At 37.5% G+C, this 23,711-nt stretch overlaps 1 protein-coding gene across 6 annotated transcripts in view; it reads left to right on the top strand.

Annotated features, from left to right (window-relative positions):
• Window positions 1-21,967, top strand: part of LOC111870775 (choline/ethanolamine kinase) — a 35,195-nt gene extending 13,228 nt beyond the window's left edge. For 3 of the 6 annotated variants that reach the window (XM_023863299.2, XM_023863297.2, XM_023863298.1), the window contains exons 5-8: window positions 1,668-1,784; window positions 5,981-6,248; window positions 16,884-17,060; window positions 18,370-21,967. In XM_023863299.2, coding sequence (XP_023719067.1) covers window positions 1,668-1,784; window positions 5,981-6,248; window positions 16,884-17,060; window positions 18,370-18,492 — 685 coding nt within the window. In that variant the 3' untranslated portion in view covers window positions 18,493-21,967. Of the gene's footprint in view, window positions 1-1,667; window positions 1,785-5,980; window positions 6,249-12,852; window positions 13,021-16,883; window positions 17,061-18,369 lie in introns of those variants that run through there. The other 3 variants (XR_002843913.2, XR_002843912.2, XR_004513702.1) reach the window with 3 other exon arrangements.
• The last annotated feature ends 1,744 nt before the right edge of the window (window positions 21,968-23,711 follow it).

Raw genomic sequence — 23,711 nt, 5'->3', positions numbered from 1 at the left:
CTACAAATCTACCACTTACGTCGGTAGTTTCATCGATAGACACCCATATTTTATTATTTCCGACACAGTTTCTTATTTTATTGATGGTAACGTCATAGCAGGAAGTGAGTTTTTTTATAATGTGGATTCGGTCGGAATGGGATGAGTTGTATATTTTTCGAGGAAGTTTGGGAAACTAGGTATATCTGCTTAATGTAATGGAATATTTGATGAAACCATCATAGTACAAAGATCCTTTGAAAACTCGGGAGGCATTTCCTGATTTCGGTGAACTGGAGGATGACTTTTCAAATAACAGTCGCTGTCTACTTTCCGTTGTAATTTCTCTGTGTACACAGCTTCTGTGTTTAGCTGTATTGCAGCGTTGTTGCACCGTAAAACGTTTGTCTGCCATAAGTTTCACTTCACACATTTTGCAAAATAAAATTTCTCCATCAGTACTAAAATATTTGTCACCAAACTCTTTAATAAAACCACGCAACTTCACGCTATTAGAGCACTTGACTTTAGGCATCTTGAAACTATACTGAACAACTGAAGTTATGAATACAGTACTGTATTGGACGGGTTTCGGGGAGAGGGTAGAAATTTACCGCTTTGTGGATGGAAAAATTTTTCACCAATATGCAAGAAACAAACTGGACTTCAGGTATCACTGCAGTGGAAGGGGGCATGCGTAGTGTAGTTGGTTAAGGCACTATGCTACAAGCCGGAAGGTCGCGGGTTCAATTCATGATGAGGTCATTTGATTTTTTCTGTTGACCTAATCCTTCCAGCCGCACTATGGCCCTGGGGTTTACCCAGCCTCTAACAGAAATGAGTACCAGGAATTAATTAAATAATTTTCCTGGGGGAGTACAGTGCGGCCGGCACGTAAGGCTGACAACCTTACCGCCATCTTTGAGCCTATTGTCTAGATAATGTGACACCCACAACCATAGCCCTATGGGCCTTTATGGCCTGTTACAGGGATAGCTTTAATTTTTTCACTCTTTACTTAAAAACTGAAGGACTATAATTTTTGGATTTGAGGTTTTTACAACTGTGATTATGAAGAGGACTGTCTTGTGGTATGTAATACAGTGTAGTCTCATAGAAGTATGGCTTGTCAGGGACATTCATGGCCATCATTAGGGCTGAAGAGTAAGCCGAGCAGGACACCAGCAATAAGCAGACTGTTTGATTATAATTTCACTTAAAATTTTGAAGAACGTTAATGTGAAAGTCTCTTTTGGTAAACTTGCACATAACACATTGTATGTGAATATCTGACGAAACTCGTGACCGGTAGGGTCACATTACTGTGTCATGCTTGTAATAGTTTTCAGTTACCCTTGTGAGTCTCTTTTCATTCATAGATGGCATGGAAGTGCTTTCATGTTACTTTCATCTAGCTTGTGAAATTTATTATAATCATTGATATATAGTTTTGCTGTATTTCTGTCCCTGTATTTGCAAGAAGAAGGCAGGTAAAAAGAGCCAGAGTGAAGATTTAAATGGCCACTTCAACCAGCTACAGGCCATATAAATGCTTGCATAAGGGGTTAAGCTGAAATGAATTCTTTTGCGTATATGTGTAGATCTTTCTTCAATCTGTATCATAAATGCCTCTATTGACTTGTTTCTTGTATTATTCTTATAAAGAGTATTCACATTTCATTTTACAGATGGGTGAAGAATGTTCAGGCAAATTTGGAGGACCCAGGGTTAGTGGAGTCTGAAAATGTAATCATGTTGCAGAAACTCAAAATGTACAATTTGGCTGCAGAGGCAGAATGGCTCAGGTGAGTGGATTTTCGAACACATATTTATTGACATGGCAGTTAAGGTATTGCAACAGTATAGCTGAATTAGAATTTGAATTTTTTACATTCCGTAAAGCTCTAAATACAGGTTGGCACCGTAGGATATGGAACACGTCAAGTACAAATTCATAATATCTGTACAATAATTTTTGCTACAAAATTCAATAAGATTGTAGTACAGTACTTAATATTACAATGCTAATTGGATACATGCAGCATAGCCTGTAAATAAACAAAATGATACAGTAAAAGAAAAGAGAGAGATAGAGAGAGAGGTAAAGCTATCTCTGTAAGAGGATGTGGAGGCCCATAAGGTTGTGAGACGTCAAGGATCCCACATTTTCTAGACAGTCGGCTAATAGATGGCAGTGAGGTTGTCAGCCTTATGCACCAGCTGCCCTTTATCCCCCAGAAAAAATCCTGGTACTCATTTCTGTTAGAGCCTGAGTCAACCCCAGGGCCATAGTGCGTCTGGAAGGTTAGGTGAATTGAAAAAACTCATCAGGGCTCAAATCTGCGACCTTCCAGCTTGTAGTATAGTCAAAATTTAAATTGTACATGCTTTTTTATCTACCACAAATAATGGAAGTGAGAGTATGTGCTGTGAGTGAAATGGTAATATTTTTACGTTCTTAAATAAACCTCTGTTGCTTGTTTCTGTTCAGTGTGAACACAGCAAGATGACTTGAGCATCGAAGATTTTCATTTACTTTTCTTTTTTTTTTTAAATGTATTTTCTGTGGGTCATACGAGAGAGTAATAAACGGAGGAATCATGAACTGAGATTCTTGAATCTTATTGAAGGGATAAGAATATTTAAAAAAGAGTGCAGAAAGAACACATGAGAAAATAAATATTTTTGAACTGAGTTGAAGGATACAGGAAGTAAGGACATAACAAGGCCGTGCCATAGCTCAAGCTGTTAGTTGCTGGCTTCCCACTGTGGTGGCCCGGTTCGATCCCGGTTCNCCGTGACTTCCATCCCCACCATTAGCCCGGATAATCGAGAGTTGACTGTACTTCGGTTTCCCCTGCCAATCTTGNCTGGTCGAGTGGGATTTGTAGTGGACAAAATGGCTGGGGCAGGTTTAGTCCGAGTACTTCGGTTTCCCCTGCCAATCTTGATTCCAGCAAATTCCCCATCATCATAATCACCCAGGGCAGGTACAATAGGCCAATTAGAGAAAAAAAGACATAACAGGATTGCTGGGGTTCAAAGACTGGAGATGAATGGTACATAAAACAAATATAAAAATACAGTTCAAAAGATGGGAACAATTTAGGAAGAAGAGCTCTGTCTTCTGGGATATAACATCATGTAATCTGGTGAAAGTCAGGCAGTGTTTGGGGAACATCATTTGACTGTCACAGAATTACACAACATGTATCCGAGAAAATAGTGCCCTTACCCAACTACTGTGCCAACCTCAAATGAGGCAGTTCTGGAGGACCTCTGAAAGAGGTGGATGATAAATCAGTTAAAATCTTGGATCTGAAGTGGGTAAAAAATCGTAATTCATGATGCTGGAGGGAAAAACAATAGCACACCACGTTTTTGTAAAACATTCCTTAGGGAATGTTGTTTGTATGGTGTAAAATACTTTTCTGATATCTGTGAGGTTATAATTCAAACTTTATAGCTTGGCACTCTTTCTGTTTCCATTGAAGGTTCATTGAAGTTCCCTTGTTTCTGTGTAGCCTTTTTATATACGATGGGGGACCCAAAAATAACCAGAACCGACCTGTTGCGCGCGCATGATTTGTAGTTACGAGTTGTGCTGCTAGGTTGTGTTAGCTGGGGGTTTCCCGCGACTGTTAGTGAGCTGGCGTCAGTCTGAGTTAAGTGGTTTGTCTGGTGCTCTGTTGTGTGCGTTCCTGTTTCAACCCTTTGGCGATTAGTGAGATGGCCGACCAGAAGGAACAAAGAGTGTGCGTGAAATTTTGCTTTCTGTTAGGGAAAACTGCAACCGAGACTGTTGGGATGCTTCGGCAAGCCTTTAATGATGATGCTTTGGGGAAATCACAGGTCTACCAGTGGTTTTCCCGTTTCAAATCTGGCAACATGTCAACAGAAGACATGCCACGCCCCGGGCGTCCTTCGACAGGAAGAAATGACGAAAACATTGCCAAAATCAAACGTGCAATTGATGAAGATCGTCGAAAGACCATTGACCAACTTTCTGAGGAAACGAACATCTCATGGAGCACGGTCCAGCGAATTTTAACCGAAGGTTTGCACATGAGACGGGTGTCTGCAAAATTTGTTCCTCGCTTGCTCGGAGATGACCAAAGAGAAAACCGCGTGAATGTTTGCCGCGACTTGAAGAGTGAAGTGCAGAACGATCCAGAATTTCTTAAAAGAATTGTGACTGGTGATGAGTCTTGGTGCTATGGGTACGATCCAGAATCAAAGCAATCATCAAGCCAGTGGAAAACTCCAACTTCACCACGACCGAAGAAAGCGCGTCAAGTGCGATCCAATGTGAAAACAATGTTGATTTTTTTTTTTGATGTGAATGGCATTGTCCACAAAGAGTTCGTTCCGCCAGGACAAACAGTGGACCAACATTTTTACCTGGATGTGTTACGAAGATTACGAGAGAGTGTGCGACGAAAACGGTCTGAAATGTGGAGAAATGGGAACTGGTTGCTTCATCACGACAATGCTCCAGCCCACACAGCTTTGACGGTCCGACAGTTTTTGACGAGCAACAACATGGTGATTGTGCCTCATCGACCTTACTCACCCGACCTGGCTCCGTCGGACTTTTTTTTGTTTCCACGGATGAAGAGAAGTCTGAAAGGAAAGCGATTCCGTGATGTGGATGAAGTCAAAGAAAACACGCTAAAGGCTTTGAACAGTATCCAGCCTCAAGAATTCCAGCACTGTTTTGAGCAGTGGCAAAAGCGTTGGGACAAGTGCATTAATGCACATGGACAATACTTTGAAGGGGACTAATATACAGTTCAATAAAAATGCAAAAATAAAAAATAACAAAAATAAATTCCGGTTATTTTTGGGTCCCCCCTCGTATGCAGTTCTTAGTTCTGATGTGAGGTTTCAATAGTATTTTTAGAGACCAAAAAGATTCCATAGAGCAAAGAATTGGGAAATTGTGAGTCTCTGAGTTAGTGTGGTGGCCTCCACGCAACAGGTTCAGCATTGTTCAAATCCAATGCTGTTTTTAGTGAACCTTGGCTGTCGGCTGAGATTGTGTGGTCCCAACCATGATGAGTCTATGTCACCAACTGGTAGCTGTCACTGTTATCGCAGAAATAAACATAATCTTGCCCTGTTGGTGCTCCCATTTGGGAAATGTATTCCTTCACCTTGAAACTATTTGACCATTTTGATATGTTTATATGCACTAGAGATACTTGGTTATACTTTTAACACCTGTTAGCATTTCATTCCCAGTGAGTGGAATACTACTGGGTTACAGCCAAGATAATGAAGCCTTCATTAAAATTCAAGGTTTTGTGTTGATTCTTGTGGCCTTGTTGGTATCTGCATGTTTGATTCGTAAACATTGTGCTTGCATCATAGATTAACATATTTGTTCTAAATATGATTAGACCTGTGCAGATGGTTAATGGGAAAAGGAGCTCTTACAAGATTGGATCCAACTTCTGTATTTTTGCTTTATCCAGTTTTCTGTTCCAGAATGTAGTGGGACTCTTATGAGATTTTCCAGGGCACCAAAAATTTAGATTTTATTATACAGGAAAATGTCTTTCTTAAATGTCTTAAGTTCAGAAATCAGATTCATTTTAGCCACAGGTAAAAATGTTCTTAAGACATAGTAATAGTGGAACGCATTAAAGTACAATCAGAATGATGAGAATTGCACGTTGAGAGGAAAGGATATTAGATTACTGTTTTTAAGTATGTGTTGATTTTTCACTTAAGAATTAGTCTGAACTTGTGGCAGAATTTCCCCAACAAATGATTTGCAGACATCCAAACTCTCGTAACTTGAATATAATGTCACGTTTTTGGAATCCGGAAGCAATACTTCCATGGAAATGCGGTAACAACAGACTGTTGCTCGGGAATAACCCAAATAAGCATAAAACCTTCTGTATAAATAACAATAAATTCAGGGAAGAACAGGTCACCTACACTAGAATTTGTGTGCACCGTTCCTACGAAGCTCATCACTTAAATGTTACAGGAAGTATCTTGGGAAGATCTCATCACCAGTAGTGTTCTGTCATAATGATATGCAAGAAGGCAATATCTTGCTCTGCACTGATAACATGACTGATGATGAAGCTCTGATGAATCCTCGACTGGTGCTAATTGATTTTGAGTACTGTTCCTACAACTACAGAGGATTTGACCTTGCCAATCACTTTCTAGAGTGGATGTATGACTACACTAAAAGCACACACCCCTACTTCACTGTCAACAAGAACAACTATCCAAGGCGGGAGCAACAGGTAGGTACAGTGAGAGAGTAAAGATGATTGGTGCAGAAAAAGTGGAGTGAATGCTATGCAAGCGTGACTGTGTTGTTGTATGCTTGTGAACAGTTCACAAAATATGCTTTTGTTGTAGATTTAGTGTTTACAGGTCCCTGAGATATTGATTGTTGAATATATATTTTCATGCTGGAGGCATGGTGAACAAATTCTGCATTTGGTCTCTGATATGACATTTAATTGAAGTTGTACTTATAATTTAATTTAGAAAAAATGTAGCTTTTATGTGTCTGATATTCATATTAATGACCAATTGTAGTTTTTGTTCCTGTGTTGATATAGGATGGGAAGTTGGATTTCTTTCAGAATATTGTTTGTTTATTTAATGTGGCAAATTTACACAGACAGTTGGCTTAGATTGCATTAGGAACTGACATGATGCTGATATAAACTTGTAATACAGGGCGTCCAGAAAGTCCAAGGTTTAGGAGGCTGCATTTTCTTCAACATTATACATACTAAGAAGAGCAGAACATTGAAATGAAGATTAATTAACTCAAGAAGTTTGTTACTTAATTTCCACATGCCATTGTTTTGTGGAACAGCAGGTATTGAGACTGTAACTGGTTTTGTTTCATACACACTTAGCATCTCTGGAGTTACTGTTTCAGCAGCTGCAGTCATCTGTCATTTGAGTTCATCTAGATTGCTAGATTAAAGGGGTGGACATGAAACAACCCTTACACTGTGATCATCTGTGATGTATTTCGTATTTGATTTCATCCAACTGTGCCACTTGCACAGTACACCATATGTGTACACCCAAAATGTGATGATCTCATAAACCAAATGACTGGGCATTCCTCACCATCAAACACTCATTAAGTACAGTATGAACAGTGCTGCTGTAATGAAGTGTCTTGCTGGAAAATTTCAGCTATGTCTTGCATCTGTGGAGAGGTGAATTTCTCAAGCATATCACAGTCATATTTCCAGGGATCACAGCCTCAGCAGAGGTAAAAATATTCTGTAAGTTTGGCATGGAGTAGGCTGCACCACACATGAATTTTCAGCCTGGGGAATACATTAATTATTAACTAGCATAAATGTTTCAAGTTAACCTTTGATTCTGATCCCCCCCCTGAATGTATAATGGCTAAGAAAGTATGCCTGCTGAAACCCCAGAGTGACTTTCTGAACACACTGTATACTGTCTCTCACAATACTTTGAACTGGCATGTATTTATTACTGGAAATATTACATTTTGTTCATCGTGGAAAATATGTGAAAACTTTAATGAATATTGTGTGAAAGTGCTTGTAGTGTGTGTACTGGTCATTAAAGCACTTGCTATTTGCAGGTGAAGTAAAAATTTCTGGGATCTGATGTGAGGGAGTTTGTGTATTGATGTTTTTGTATACTTTCTGTTGTTAATAGTGGCTAGAATTAATAGTAAATTTCATTCACCTCATGTTATGTACATGATTGTATAGAAGGTTACATTTGGTCTAAAAGTAATGCCTGAATATACCATCTCTTTTTTCATGGATTTGCAATTACACTTGGGATTTTAAATAATCAAGAATTAGAATATTGGATCAGTGTTTTATGATAATTGGATTAATGTAAATTAAATGTTGAGTGAAAAGTGGTATCTTGCAGATATTTGTATTGAAAATTGTAGAGTTTGTCATGTATAAAGTAAGTACAGTACTTGTGAAACACTACGACATTAGTAAAAATAGATCAATATTAATTTCTGGACATTTAAAATTTGTGATCACAAAAACCAGTAGACACCCTAGCAAGGTATGGCTGATAGAATTTGTTGATTATTATGGCTACCACTTGTTTTATAATGACAAGTGGAGTGTTGATTGTATTAGCCAAAAAGCTATTCAAACTTACACAGTTCTGCCATGTGAAGATTGTCCGGATTATGTTTAAAGCACTCTTATGCATATATTTTAACATTTTATTTTGCATGGTTTTTTCTGTTTCTGACTTCAGGACCATTTTATTATTACATAAAATGTTAATGACTACAAATTAGTTACATGGATATTTACTCAGTTATGCATTTGGTGGCCCGAATAATCATCAATTCTGTGTCTGTGTATGTGTGTGACAGCATTAAATCACTAACACTTTCTGTGTTAGTTTCAGATTAGGTAAGTTGCAACAGGTAAGGGGTTACATAATTATGCAAATTAAATTATGGTTTTGCTGTCATTATTCAAGAATTGTGGGATTAATATTCATGGGTTTTCACACTTGGAATGGAATGCACTGTGTTTAAATAACTGGATATCACAAAGGCTAGTGTTATGTAATGTTAAACTACATAGGTGTTTAATAATACAGTGGATTCCGGTTAGTTGGGACACAACAGGACTACAGTACTTTGCCCTATTAAGAAGCTGCCCCAGATATGTGAAGTTAAACATAAAGGATTTAAAAGATATACATATATAAAACAAGAGATAAGCCTTCTGCTTATTGAGTAAAAAAATACTGACTAGATTAGCCAAAACAATTGGTGCAAATCACAGAAAAATATGTACCTAAAGCATAAATTTGATTCTTTTACATATTAAACACATTTATGCTTCTTAAGAGTTAGTGAAGGAGGAATTTATCAAGTGTACCCTGCTGTGTTTGCTTGAGTGACTACAACTGAACAAAATCAGTGCAGGTTCCTAGTTTAGATATAAGAGTGCCTTCATTGTCATTCTGCGTGAAATCAAGTCTCAATCAAGCAATACATTTCCTAGCATCCTGGTTAGTCACTTGTGCACGCTTGGTCATGTCATCATCGGTTTTCTGATCTTCTGATGTGTAGGTGTTTTACTGCAATTCGTTCCAACAATTGCCTCCTCACAGTCTTCATTTTCATTATAAGATTGGAGAGTCATTTTCACTCTTGGCCTTATTTGGCCTCTCCAAGTCTTGAGTGTTTAAAACCACAGTGAGCAAAACAGTTCTGAATGGTCTTGATGCCTACTCTTCATGAAATATCAGCAATTAACTGTACTGCTTATAAAAGATCGGTCCTTGCACTGACCTCATTAGCTGTTGATGTCGGTAGGTTTCTTGAATTGCTTCAAGGATGTAATTTACCAACTTTGCGCAATATAAGATTTTTAGATATTTTATGATTTCCATGTCCATTGGATAGCTACATTTTCCCCAATTTTCATCATCATTCCACAACCAAACTCGTTAGCCATTTCTTAAAAATTTCAGATGTTGCCCACACATTTTTGTTAGCATAGTACAGAACTGATTAACTATCCATACTAATTGTTACGCCGTGGTGACGGGGCGTGTAGGTATCCCACCGCTGCCACCACTTATTATGCTGTAGGGGGTGGGGGTTTAATGAAAATAATACTAAATTACTCTCAGCTAGGATTCTCCTGGCTCTGGACCTTCTTCGTTGCATACAGCTGCCACTATATATTACCTCTTAAGAGGGGGTTGATGAAAATACTAAGTGCCGGTAGCGCGGTAGGTGTTCTACCACTGTACCATCGGTTCCTCCATATATTACGCCTCTGCGACAGGGGTGGATTGGGTATCTCACTGCTGTCCCCAATTATTATTCTGTGGTGACGGGGGTGGGTTAAATACAACTCCTAATTCACTTTGCCAGTCAACCCTGCGTTGACTTGTCTCACCGCCGTACTATAGGTAATGTTGCGATGGCAGGGGTGAGTAAAACACAATTACAACTACTCTCTGTCAGCCACCTCTCGTTGGCCAATCCCTCACTTCTTCCATCACTTTGTTATGCCTGAAGGGGCTAATGAAATGGTACTAAATCACCCTTTCCTTGTTCCATCAGGAACGTCATCCCCTTGTCTCTACTTCTAGTCCCTCACCCTTAACTGTCGTTGCATCCAGGTGCCGTTGACTGCCTGGGGTCTGTTCTGCCTTCGCTGGGCCAGGATCGCTCTGGATCGGTCGTGGACGGCTTGGTTCGGGGAAGTAAATCACAATCCCGGTACATCCTACTCTAATCACACTGTCTGTTTACACTCTTATTTACAATAGAAGAATGCCGATGTCTGTCGGTTTACACATTGTATCGGTGCGTGATAGTTCTGAATTTCGTCCTAGTCTCTCGCCTAGAGCCGATGGCTTGAGTGTGTCACTTTTTTCATTACTATTACTCGATACACCATCTCCGTCCTACCCTAGGTACCCTGGTCTATTCACCCTTTAATTTATATCCTATTTACAGTATTAACAATGCCGACTTTCAGTCGGGACTACATAGTGTCTTTACTTTACCACGCTGTGACTTCATCATGATCTCCCCTTGTGGGGTGTAGGACTTGAGTCTCGTGCTCTCTCTACTGTTTTGACTCATGAGGATATGCAAGTATTCATCGTTCGACGTGAACCTTTTTCCTGTCTCCATCCCCTACTACTCATCACATAATTCTACACTATTCTATCATAATACTTCACCCTTAAAATAATCTGCCCCTAAAGTTATACATACTAAATGCCTACGTATATTTATCACAAAATCAACGGTCACAACCCTGAACAACAAATATGCATGCTCCGCATACTACCAGCAAATCATAACACACTATATAACGTTAACCATATTTACTATGCTAGCAACCTCGGTCATCACTCGTTACATTATTGCTCTTATCCTACCCTAAGTCTCGCTGGGCACACTGGAGATTGTTTTTCAACATTTAACCACAATAATAAAGTTTAATGACATGGCTTGTATGAGCAAATATGACTTACTTGAGATAGAGACGCAGCGACACCACCACTTGTAGTACCCATGTTGGACAGAGCCTCCGGCTGATTGCTGAATATTACATTTTTAGATTGATCCATAGGTCTCATTGATTCAGTCAACTTGTTGACATTCCAACTACAAGGAGGGAAGTTACTCCTCCCTTTGTCCTAAATTTCTAAAGCGGTAAATTTCCATTGGCTAAATTCGACTCCTCGCAGGCAATCGCAGTGCCTCCCTCTTTGCATTTTGTAATTTCGTGGTACTCCAGTGGTTTACAAACGCCATTTACAAAGTGGAGCGATTACGCGTCTCCGCTGACTACGATGTTTGTTGACCGCGTTCCACTGCCTATGTGTGGCCATCACTGCTCTACTTACTGTGATACACTCTCGTAATGTTTAGGCAATGCTTTTGATTTCCAGTCTCAAAATTTGCGGAATAACACTAATTACCTTAAACCACGGAGGCCTATATCTTTTCTCAGCATCTAGCAGCTACCGTTTTATCAGTTCTTGACATGTTTAAAGAGTGCAACAGTTACATAAACTGTTGCTTGCTTTGAACTGGGTAGCGTTGCATGTTTTTGGCTTAAGGAACCATCTGGTATGGCACAAAAAATAAACCTGTTTCACCTGCATTGTATATACCATCTGTGCAAAACTTCTATAGCAAGTTTGCCAGCTCTGGATTTCTGTTCAGCACTGTCCTCACCCTGTTTGTCCCAAACCTGCATTTCAGTTGAGACAACCAAGCATCTGTTGCTTTGAAATTGTTATGTCATAGCTTTTTAACTAATTTCTCTGACTTGCTTTCCAACAGTGCACCACTGACATTTACACCTCATCCAGTTACAATAGAGAACCACTGATTGAGGGCCTCTTCAACATCTGGATCCTTACCTTCACACTTCCATTTTTGGGAGGTTCCATGTTGCACTTGGTGTAATGTCCATTCATATCACAGATTCTCTTGCTGTAGTGTAACTTGCAATTGTAGATTACAGGATTGCAGTTATCTTCACCAGTTGGCTTATGAGTGGTGTTATGCGGTGGGTTTTTAATTTTTCAAGTAGGGCATATTTTGTCAGCGAGTGTTACATTTCTCCTAGGCATTTCTATAAGAATCTAAAATTTTAAATGAAAAAAATCATTGCACATACCACAATAGACTCTCAGATGTAGTCACTGCAAGACAGAGCAACTGTAGGTGGGTGTTCATCAATACTGAGTGAGTCATTGGCACATTGCTGATGTAGCAATCACAAGTACTCCATGTGACAGCTACTGGGCACTTAAATGGTATGGTGATCCAATAAATGAAGTAAATTGTGTTTATATTCACAGTTTTGTTTTTGTTGTCCAGGATTTTCCCCAAATAAATAGCTGCCCCAATTAACTTGTGACCCTATTAACCAGAATCCACTGTATATTGAATACAAATTTGCAGATAATGTGCTTGGTTCGCTATTAAAGAGGAAAAATATATTACTGTGAACTAAGAAGTTGTTATTGAAACATATTGTTGATGTTTCTATAACTTCTATAAGAAAATTAGGTATTTGGGGTTACTTTATGAGTGTAGGGGATGCCACAAATTGATACCTAGTGTAGAGTTACATGACAGAGAAAGCCTGGTCTAAATTGATTTGTCCTCTGCCTTGAAGCATATGAAGCAGTTCTAAGATTTGCCACATTAACCAGTTGGATTTGAAGAAACTAGAATAAGATTTCTTTCAGGCTTCATGGAGTCTGGAAGCACAGACATATTTGTTGGCAGCCTAGAGAATCTTGTTGGGGCATCATGATGTCTCGATTCGCCTTGTTTTTTGTGTGTGTGCTTCCATTTCCCAGTTCGCTGTTCGCTGAGCGAATGAATGAACGTTGAGGTTGGAACAACTGTCTCCCTGCGGTCGGTTCATCCTACCAGGGGCTTCCAGACAGTCGCAAGAGCACTCTAAGGTCCCCACCAAGCGCTGATGAGCACAGTAAAAATATATGAAAATTCTATTAAAAAGACAAGTGGAGTATCATATTTCATTCTGATATTGATGGGATATATTCAGGGACACTCAGTAGTTACCACTTCATTATCAAATTTTAGATATCTTAAGATAAATGACATGATTGTGATGACTGAGCAAGTAGTTTTTACCTCTGAGTATGTCCCTGAGTGTTTGTAGAAAATGTTTTGACCTAATAATAAGTCAGAAAAATAATTTTCCTATTGAATCAAAGTGCCTTAAAGAATTTGATGAGTGTCATTACAGCTTAATTAAAGAAATAAACCATTTTAATTTGTGGAATAGTAACTTCACACTTAAGTTATCAGTTTTAGTTATTGAATTTCATAGAATTATATGTTGAAATCGTCTAATGTAAAAAAAAAACACACAATCTCTCTCTCTCTCTCTGTTAGCATCATAAGAAGATGAAAGGCAGTACATTCCTACATTATATTCACTATGAAGAATGTTCCACAATTATGTTTTGCTTGCATAAATTTGTCAGTATTCTCTTATCAGTGTTTTAAGCGAGGCTAATGAATAAAACTTCGTTAAGTTTCCCATTTAGTTTTGTAACTTTAAAAAAAAGTGCTAGTTGTTCTTTGGATAGAATACTTCTTTTAGATAGGCTATAATGAAAAGTTGTCTGTATAGTTCAGTGTGTAAGAAAATAACCAATTGTGAAAAACTGAAAATATATAAGCATTGAATTGTGAATTGTTTCTGAAAATTCTTTCAGACAGTAAAGTACCTCTACATGACCATAAGTACATTCCATTACAAGAGTGTGAGTGGTTGGTTTCAGAATATTGAACAGCATAAAAGTTACGGCTAAATTTTTATTTTGGTTTCTGTTGTTGCCTGTGTGAGTCATGGAGAGAGAACTAAAATTTAGATGTTGGTTTCAGTTAGGCTTTCAGTATTAACACACTGCATACTGCAGTCTCTTTTAGCAATCACCTTATGCATATGTATGGCAGTTGTGGAAGAAAATAACAGACTTTGAAAAACTGAAAATGACATAAACATTGAATTGTGAATTGATTATAAAAATTCTTCCAGACAGCGCAGGACCTCTATATGACCATCAGTATGTACCTTTATGAAGATTGTGAATGTCCCTGTTTCTGAACTGAAGAATTTTTTCATAATTTCATAATATTTGAGTGAGAATGGAAATGAGACCAAGAAAATTATCGTGTCGGCTTGTACAAGAGTGTGGCATATCAAAAAGTTCCATTTTAAGAGTTTTCAAAGCTTGTTAAGTTTATCCTTATGAAGTGCCATTGGTCTAGAAGTTGAATGCTGCAGATCCAGTTGTGTGCATAAAGTTTTACTGTTGGGTGTTGCAATCTTTTCATGATGGTATTCATTCAGCTCTTTACATGATTGATGAAACTTGGTCTTGTCTTGATCATTTTGTGAATGCACAGAACAGCTGTCATGGAGACACTGAAAATCTCCACACAATATATGAAGTACCACATCGTGACCATATAGTGGGTGTGTGGTGTGCAGTTAATGGTCAAAGGGTAATTGGGCCTGTCTTTTTTTTTTTTATAACTTGGTGAACTTGGAGTGTTATGTGAACAATATTTTGGAATCATTTCTTCAAATGCTAACTGAAGAAGGGGGACCATATGCATATTTCCAGGAAGATAACACAATAGCCCACACATGACATCATTCTGTGTGGGGGCTTCATGAAATTTTTTGTGAAAGGATTAATTAGTCAGGGACTACGGCCACCTCTTTTGTCAGTTTAGGGCGTGCAATTTTACGTATGGGGAAAGTTGAAGCAAAAAGTGTATTGGAACAATCTGCATGTTCTAGAGACCCTCAAGAATGAAATTAGGAGGGTAAGACATAACATTAAAGAAGACAAGCTGCAGTGAGTGTATGAAGATTTCTTACTTCAGTGCCAGATGTGTTTTGAAGTGGATGGATGCTAATTTCAGTAGTTCCTTTGAAATACAGATGATTAAGACATTAATCATGAAGTGGTTTCCTTCTGTTTGGTCTTCTCTGTACTGCTGTACCTGAATCACCACACTGAGCAAAAACATGCTTACATTTTCCACTTATACATGACAACTTACTTATGTTGCAGCTTATCAGAGAATTGTCTAGTAATATTTCTGTGAGGATATGATTCCTTTTTCAATGCAGCAGAACAATATTGAACACCCCAAACAGAATTATTATCTTAAAAAGCTGACAGTGTCAATTCGTTATCTGAGAAAGCTGATAATATGTTACGTTGACATGAACTCCACAAAGATTTCTTCTTCACATAGCCCTGCACTGGGTGTTTCTTGTGTCACCATGATCATGTACAGTAATGACTGTCACAGGTGTTAGCATTCATTTTGTAGAAGTCAAAGGGAACATAAGTTCTGTTTAGTCACGAAGTCTTTTCACAGAAGATGCATGTTCTAAACACTTGAAAATTTGTCACTTGATCTTCACACGCTGAATTGACACTGACCTTGACTGAGTTTAGGATGGTAAAATTAACATAAAGGACATAAACAGTCAGATGTGCGAAAAGGACATTTTTTACAACCTGTACTCAATACTTGAAATAAGTAATTGCTGCAGTTCCTTGAAAATGAAATTTTAGATGTGTTTTTCAAATATAATAAGAATGAAGGTTACAGTTTCTTCACTTTATTTAACCGTAACTATGTTCAAGAATACATAATCAGTTCTTCTTTTGATTGCATACCATGACTACTGGGTTTACCACATAAACAGATACATCAAAAGCGCATTCATTAAATTATTATTTTGAGGGGTGGGGGGATATTCAAGATATGGTTACAATGCTGCAATGTTAGCATAGTCGATATAGCAACTGGCTATGGGCTGGACAGCTGAGGGGTTGGAGTTCGAGTTCCGCTAGGGTCAAGAATTTTATTTACTCCAAGTTGTCCAGACCGGCTCTGGAGTCCACCCAACCTCCTATTCAGGAGGTACTGGGTCTCTTTCTCTGGTGATAAAGCGGCCACTCACCTCCAGCTAGTGCTGAGGTCAAGAAAATCAAGAAAATATGGATATATACATCCTTTCCCACATAAGCCTTCATGGTGTAGTGCTTTACCTTTTACTGCAGTAAATCCATGTGACCGATGCATGCAGTGGTTGCATTTTTGGGTGAATAGGTCAGGGTGTTTCTGCTACTTCGGCTGAATGTAGCTGTTCACCTTGTATCACAGTATGACCCACAGGTATACATGATCTCCACTTACATGTTTTGTTAGAAATATGCAAAGACTGTGGTCATTAAGAGGAGTTTTACTGTCTCTTGCTTTAAGCAAGTTATAACTAAGTATGTAATATTGCATTGCTATTGTATAATCATTCAGACTGCTTTTATAACTCATCTCTCATGTTCTAGCACATTTGCATGTTGACTGATTTTGAATCCTCTATTTTAAAAGTTCTGCTTACTGCTGCAATTCGGTGCTTTCCTTTTCTTTCTCTGTTCTGTCCTATCCCCTCCCCCACCTTTCACTTGTTTCACTGTGTATGCACTCTTTCAGTTCTGCACTTTCTAGCACTAGCTTTCACTATTGCTTTCAGTTATGTATTATTAATTCTGTTTATTTTAAAAAAATACTTTATAGAATACAACAATGTCGTAAAGCATTGGAGTGTCTAAAGCAGTGTATTGTCATTCTCTGTTCTAAGTATCTTTGTTTAAAAGCAAGTACCCTTCTCATATTTTGCCAGGGGTATTTATAGTAGCCTTTTAAATTCTATGATAGTAGATTACTGATTGTATTAGTTACTTTGCAGTTGACTATACCCTGAATCCCACTTACGAGTATGGTGTTTACTTGTGCAGTGAAGTAACTGTTCATCTTATTTCAACAGCTTCTGTTCGTGCGAACCTACCTCCATAATGCAGGCTGTCAGGGTGAGCGGGCAACGGAGAGGGATGAGGAGGCACTGCTCTGTGAAGTACAAGCATTCAGCCTTGCCTCTCATTTGTTCTGGGGTCTGTGGAGTGCTGTGAATGCAAAGCTCTCACAAATTCCTTTTGGTTATTGGGTAAGTACTTTGATTATATCTGCTGAAAAATGTTGGAACTGTTGAACACCTGTAACACTTTGAGCAAATTGAATATATCTGTTTCAACTGCAAACAGAATTGTCATAATTCATTTCTGAATGTTTTGTTTGTCTCTGTAACAGTGTTATTCAGAAGCTCATCATTGAAAAATAAAATAATTCATGGACTCTACATCTGGCAGAAGGTTGAATTGTTATAAACACAAACAGAACATTCAGAAATGAATTACGATAATTCTGTTTGCAGTTGAAACAGATATATTCAATTTGCTAAAGGGGTTGTTACGTCCTCTCACCCATCAACATGTACAACGCTTGTTTCACTCTCACTTTCCAGCATTTTGTTGCTCGATTCTTTGCTCACATTTTCTACTTCAATTTGCAAATTAATCTCATCATGAGAGTCAGTATTGAGTTCTTCACTTAACATATCACTACTAGATTCTTCATCCGCATTAGGCATTAGGTTCAGCCAAATGTAAAAGCATGCTACTAACACGTGACACGCCATAATATATAAATGGTATTCGTTCCTCAGGAAGTTCAAATAATGATTTCCAGATGACAGAAGAAGGCAGACAGAACATTCATGAATGCTTTGGCACAGAATACAATGGCCAGTAGCAACATATAATCAACATATGACCGGAAAAATGCAAAAGAAACTTCATCGATCATACATCAACATTTGTCCACGGAAGCACTGTCACTGTGTTGATTTTATATTGACATACAACGAGAAAGGGTTAAAATTATAATTTAATATTGATATTTCATTTTTGAAATATTCACGTGCTTTTGCCTGTGTTCAAAACTTGGCAGGAGTACTAATATCCATAGCGATACTCTTCATGCCTTAAAATCAACGGTAGATTGTTTCCTATAACTTTATTCATTGAGGATGTCACAAAGTATATGTAACATAGCAGTACTTGCTTTCATTTTCTGTTACCTTGTGGATTTATATGACTTCTACTGAATGCCATGTAGTTTCTAGAACATCTGCTTCGTACATTAGGTCTTGGGTTTTTAATTTCAGGCTAGAAATAAGCCATAAAGATTGTTCTTATGGGGTTTCTTATTCCCTTCAGACAAATGCAAGGACAGTACCTTAAAATAGTCCACATCCTAAAAAGTTCATCATACATCCTCCTGTCATTGGATTGATATACCTATATGTTAGACACAGCAAGAAATGGTAATGCAGTGTAAAGTAAAATACTAGTTCTAATAATTTAAGATACTTAGGCTCTTAGCATTAACTTGTTCTCCTTTTTTTTTTTTTCCAGGAATATGCAATTGAACGACTTGAGTCATATTTCCAGCTTAAGAATAAAATTCTGAACACCACTGTTATCTCGAATGGCACAGAAATAGGAGTGAAGAGGAAGATTCAAGAGTTGGACAGTTGAATAAATCCTCCTCTAATTCTGATGCAGTGAAATTGGTGACACTTTTATAATTTAATGAAAAGACTGTGATATGATGACCCAGGCATTGCTTGAAGCGATGAGGTGGGGTATAGGAAGACGTATTTTTATGATTAACAATCCTCTCGGCTATAAGAACGATGTGAACAGCTCTTATAACATTATGAACCCCAACATTTAGCTAAAGAACTTACATACAAAAGTTTTGTTAACATGTACTTAACTTTTGTTTTGTGATATAGCATGTGAAACTTTCTTCCCACGTATCTTCCATTGATCTCCACATTTTAATTATATTGGTACTTAGTGAAAATAAATTGTTTGCTTGGTCATTTAATACATAGTTTTTTTTGTGACAAATACAGGTATATTTAGGAACTGTTTTCATTCCATAATCACTGCATCATACATTGTTTATCTGCCATAATTTACAGCCGTGAGATTACTGTGTGCACATTTGTAATTCTTTTACAAAATTGTAATCTCAGATATGAAGTGCAATAGAAGTCCAGTGTAACTAGTATGGACTGTAATGAACATTTTTTAAATGGTCACTTTTCATGCACCATCTATTTAAATTATGTTAAGTGTAGTAATAGTCTGTGGTTTTAGTGACAGTAATTTTTCAGAATTTCCACTGTAATAAATTATTTACTCTCATTTTCTGGATTCACATATATACAGTTGAATCCCCATTTAATGTTCATAATTTTAAGGTCTTCCCTCATTAATATGGATTGCAGCACTTTGAAGTCAATAATCTGAATGTAAAATATCCTCCATTTAAAGATTTTCCTCAGTTTAGCATTCAGATCCACCGGTTCCCGATGAAACCTTAAATGGGGGTTTCACTGTATATGTTTGCAAAGTGGCTCTCTGTTCTAAGTCAAATGAGCACTTTCGGCAACAGAAAATTCTTGTGTCTTTGACTCAGTGGTCCTAATTACTTACTTGTTTCCAGGCACCTGAGAAGAGGATATGCAGAGAATGTTTATTCACTGTATTGTGAATTATTGATATAATAAGCTTCCATTGCATTTTAAACATGTTTTATAATTTGTGTAAATAGTACTGTATATATTATTTAAAATCCGTTTCATTGTACTAAGACGTACCATTTAAGTTAGAACTTCTGGCAAATTCTCATCTTTTAAAGATTTTGCCCTATACATATATGTTATGTTGTCATGACAGGTTTTGCAGCAGTGGTTCCAAATTTTTTTTTGCTGCAGATGATACTTTGTAACCCTGCTGTTTTGGATCATGTTGCATCCTGAAATGTGGAACCACTGATTCGGTCATTGGGCTTGGTTTATTTGTCAGTTTCAATGACATTGCTGACATCACTGTTTATAAGCATAGTTGAACTACATAGACATTAGACTACATCTGACTGGCCCAAAACATTTTCTGGAATAACTGTTGTTCAAGGGAAAAGACACAGATATAAACTCCATAAAATTTATGATTTGTGAAACAGATTTTGGGGACATTATCATGTTATATGCATATATTGCATTCATTAAATAGTAAGAAATGTGTTCAAGGGAATTGGCTTAATTCTGCTTGTGTTTAATGTAGACTGTCAAAGAAATGAAATGCATAAGCAACAGAAAAAAGACTGTGAAATCTGAACACCAATGTTGCCAGAAGTTTTATGCACTTGTAAATAAAAGTGTCACATTCTGGATGGGGAAGCAGTGTTGCACATTAAGAGAGAGACTCCCTCAAGAGAGATGAATTTTTGAGTGAGCTGTTACTGGAGATGAAAGACTAATGTTCCAGTAATAAGGAGATATGTTTATTTTTTTATTTTGTACCATAGCTTGCAGAGTGGATTTTACTGAAATGCACTAATAAAAGCAGGCAACAACTGTAATGAATATAGTACTTAACACAAAGCAAATTTGACTTGCAAAATAATTCAGCTAGATTTGCAATTAAGATTAATATTAGCAAGTCACAGTATGTCATTCTCTAATTGAAATTAATTTTTTTATGCATTTCCTGGAGCTTCGGTATGAATGGTAGTATTCCTTGTATTGAACTGAAGCATTCTGCAGTCATAATAAAGTGCATATGAAAGAGCTATAAATCCAGCAACTTACTGAAGCAAAGTTCAAGTACTTATGTGCTCTATTGTTATGTTCCAAGTGGCACTATGGAACTGAAGCTGGCTACTCAGTGACAGGAATGAGTGACAGTTCCCTACTTAACGAAGTTTCAGATGATGCACATTTTGCAGGCACATACTTTTAACTAAGCATTAAGGATAGTAATAATTCACTTTCTCAAAGTGCATTGTATATAATTACATATCATTTCCAAGTGAAGTAACAGTATGACATATTTTAGGAGCATGCTTTCAAAACTGAACATGTTTTTTGAGTTTCTTTCTATGAAACCTGTGTATTACATGATCAGTTCTGATCTAACAGTAAGATGTGTTTCATTATGTAGTATCTCTTAGCAGAAGGGGTAACACATTGAATTTAATTTAATTTTGTCTTTTAGTTTCAAACTAAGTGTCTTGTCAGAGATCCTCCTTAACACTGAATACTGATTTTTTGGGCCAAGGGCTTTTTGAAGTGTTGTGTGGCCATAATCTTTCAAAACATCAGAGTTCATCTGTCTATTTGAAATTTTGAAAGCTTTATAATATTCATATACTTGGCTTGCCGTATTATTTTCATAGTGAAAATGTTTTCTTAAGATATATAATTTCACTACTGAATTGTGCTAGTTTTGTGAAATCCTTAAAACTTGAGGAAAATTGTTTTCATTTAATTCCTCTTTGAGATGAGTATCAGTGAGATGCTTGCCTTCAGCTGTCACAATTTACATGAACTCTGCAGAAATTTGATACATTGTTTGCATGACATTTGTTACAGTTATCAGACTTAATAAGGCATTGAAAAAGAAAATACCAGATGTAGACGAAGTTTAAAGTTTGGATGGGGTTTGATGTTTGGTAGAATAGCTTTTAAGAATCATTCTGCATCTGTTCTCTGTCCACTTTCTCTGTTCATGGTAGAATAGCTTTGTAGAATCCTTTGCATTCCCTTCTCTGTCTTCTTTTTAGTTAATGTGAAATTCATGTCATTCTGATCAAAAGTGGGTATGTTCAAAATTTGAAAGTAGGCTCCTCATGTATGTATTGATTATGTTGTTTTTAATATTTTGGCACTATGTGCTATGTACTGTAAACTTCAAAGACTGATTATCACTATCACCATTATTGTATACTTGGTCTGTTGTACTGTAAGCGTTTGGTGTACATATTGTAGTTTGCATTGGTTTTATTTAATCATATTTTGATTTTGTTTAAGTACTTAAATTTGATTGCAATTCAGAAACCATGAAAGCAACCAGTGACACTGATTTTCATTAGTGAGAATTCAGGCACAATGGATGTATATTACTTAAGTACATATTAAAAGTTATATGTTCTTTATTACTCTGTGTATATTTTTAATCCTTCAACAAGGAGGCATCAAGGCAAGATAGCACATTCCCTTTTGAAGTTACTTATGGAAACCTCTTGTCATGGTCAAAGTCTACACAGCTTTGTGAGCTAACCATTTCTAAGGTGAGACTATATGTGAGATGGTTTTCATTACTTTAAAGAAGTTTATTGCTGGCAATGTTTACAATATGAGAAACTCTGAACCTTTGTGAAGGACCAGGATCTCCAACATTCAGTATTTTGACTTTCATGGGTGTCAAGAGGCCGCACAGTCTAAATCTCCCTTAAATTCATGACCGAAAGTTGGTCACCCTATGTACAATAGCTCAAGTGATCAGTCGCAGGCTTCCCACTGTGGCAGCCCAGGTTCGATCCCGGCTCTGGTCAAGTGGGATTTGTGGTGGACAAAGTGGCGCTGGGGCGGGTTTTTTCTGAGTACTTCGGTTTCCCCTGCCAATCTTCATTCCACCAAATCATCATAATCACCTGGGGCAGGCTACAATAGGCCAATCAGTGGCTGCTATGCTGAGTGGACCCAGTTAAGACTCCACCCTCCACTAAGCGAATTTTTTCATGGGTGTGAACATCATAGGCAAGACAGGCCTTCAATCATAGCCTTCCTTAAAAGATTCTGTCAGGCTTGCCCCGTCATGATTCAGACTATCTGGTTTTCACTTATTTGGATTTCATAACATTTTTCTTTTACAGAGCAAGGTTGCCAGCCTTGCATCAAACCCCTAGCCTGGAGGACCAGGTCTCTGTATTTACATCCTCCAGTGATAGGGCAGCCCAGTTGGATCCCCAGGCACTGTGTTCCCTTTTTGTTGCTTTCTGTAACTTGCAGGGCTATGATAGAGGAATTCCTAATCTGACTCCACATGAGAATGATGAAAGTTGAAAAAGTGGAAACATCTACACTTTACCTGGTCAGTCTCAAACCTGAGGCCTTTGGCATGAAACTTCCTGCGTATGAGGATGTTTCAATTTAAAGCTTTAGATAGATGAGCAAGGAAGTTAGTGGGTGTTTCATAGACACATCAAAGTCTCAAATTTTTGGATCAAATTGAGGAAGAATAATCTTTCAACTGACACCAGTAGATCAATATTTCAGTCTTATGCATCTAAAATTTTAAAATGACTGATTTTGTGTTGCATACTAGCATGCAAATTATGCGGCCCACCAGAACTGCAATTGTTGGAAACACAACATGAATCGACCTGCCAGTGGCTAGTTTCATAAATTGTTAAAGAAGAAGAAAAAGATGTATTGTACAGTAGAGATTAGCATCATACTCATTCCCATCATGATATGAAAAAAGTCATTCTTGCACACATGTAGCATTTTGTATGAAACCATGAGTTATGTTTACTTTATCACCTTGGTAGCCAGAAAGTTTGCACTTAAAATTGTGGGTTGGTGCTATCTTCTGCAGACACTTTATGTTTACTACACAAATGGGTCTATGAAGATCCATCTTGCATTCAAGGTCTATATTCTGAAAGACAAAATTGTTAAATATTCCTCGTGCAAAGTTTGATTTGGGAATTGCTGATAGTGGAGCATTAATATGTCTACTGAAGCAGATTTCCTGAATTTTGTATATGTTCAGCTCTCGAGCCTGTATTCTGTAAAGCGAATTTAATTTTATGTTGAAATGTAAACTAATACCTGCCCATTAAAGTATAATTAGACAATACTGGACAATTATTTGGGTGGGTGTGTGTGTGTGTGTGT

The sequence above is a fragment of the Cryptotermes secundus genome, unplaced genomic scaffold (assembly GCF_002891405.2).
Source record: "Cryptotermes secundus unplaced genomic scaffold, Csec_1.0 scaffold307, whole genome shotgun sequence".
NCBI classification, from domain to species: domain Eukaryota; kingdom Metazoa; phylum Arthropoda; class Insecta; order Blattodea; family Kalotermitidae; genus Cryptotermes; species Cryptotermes secundus.
The sequence above is the reverse complement of the archived record's forward strand: the minus strand, read 5'-3'. Positions and strand labels throughout refer to the sequence as shown.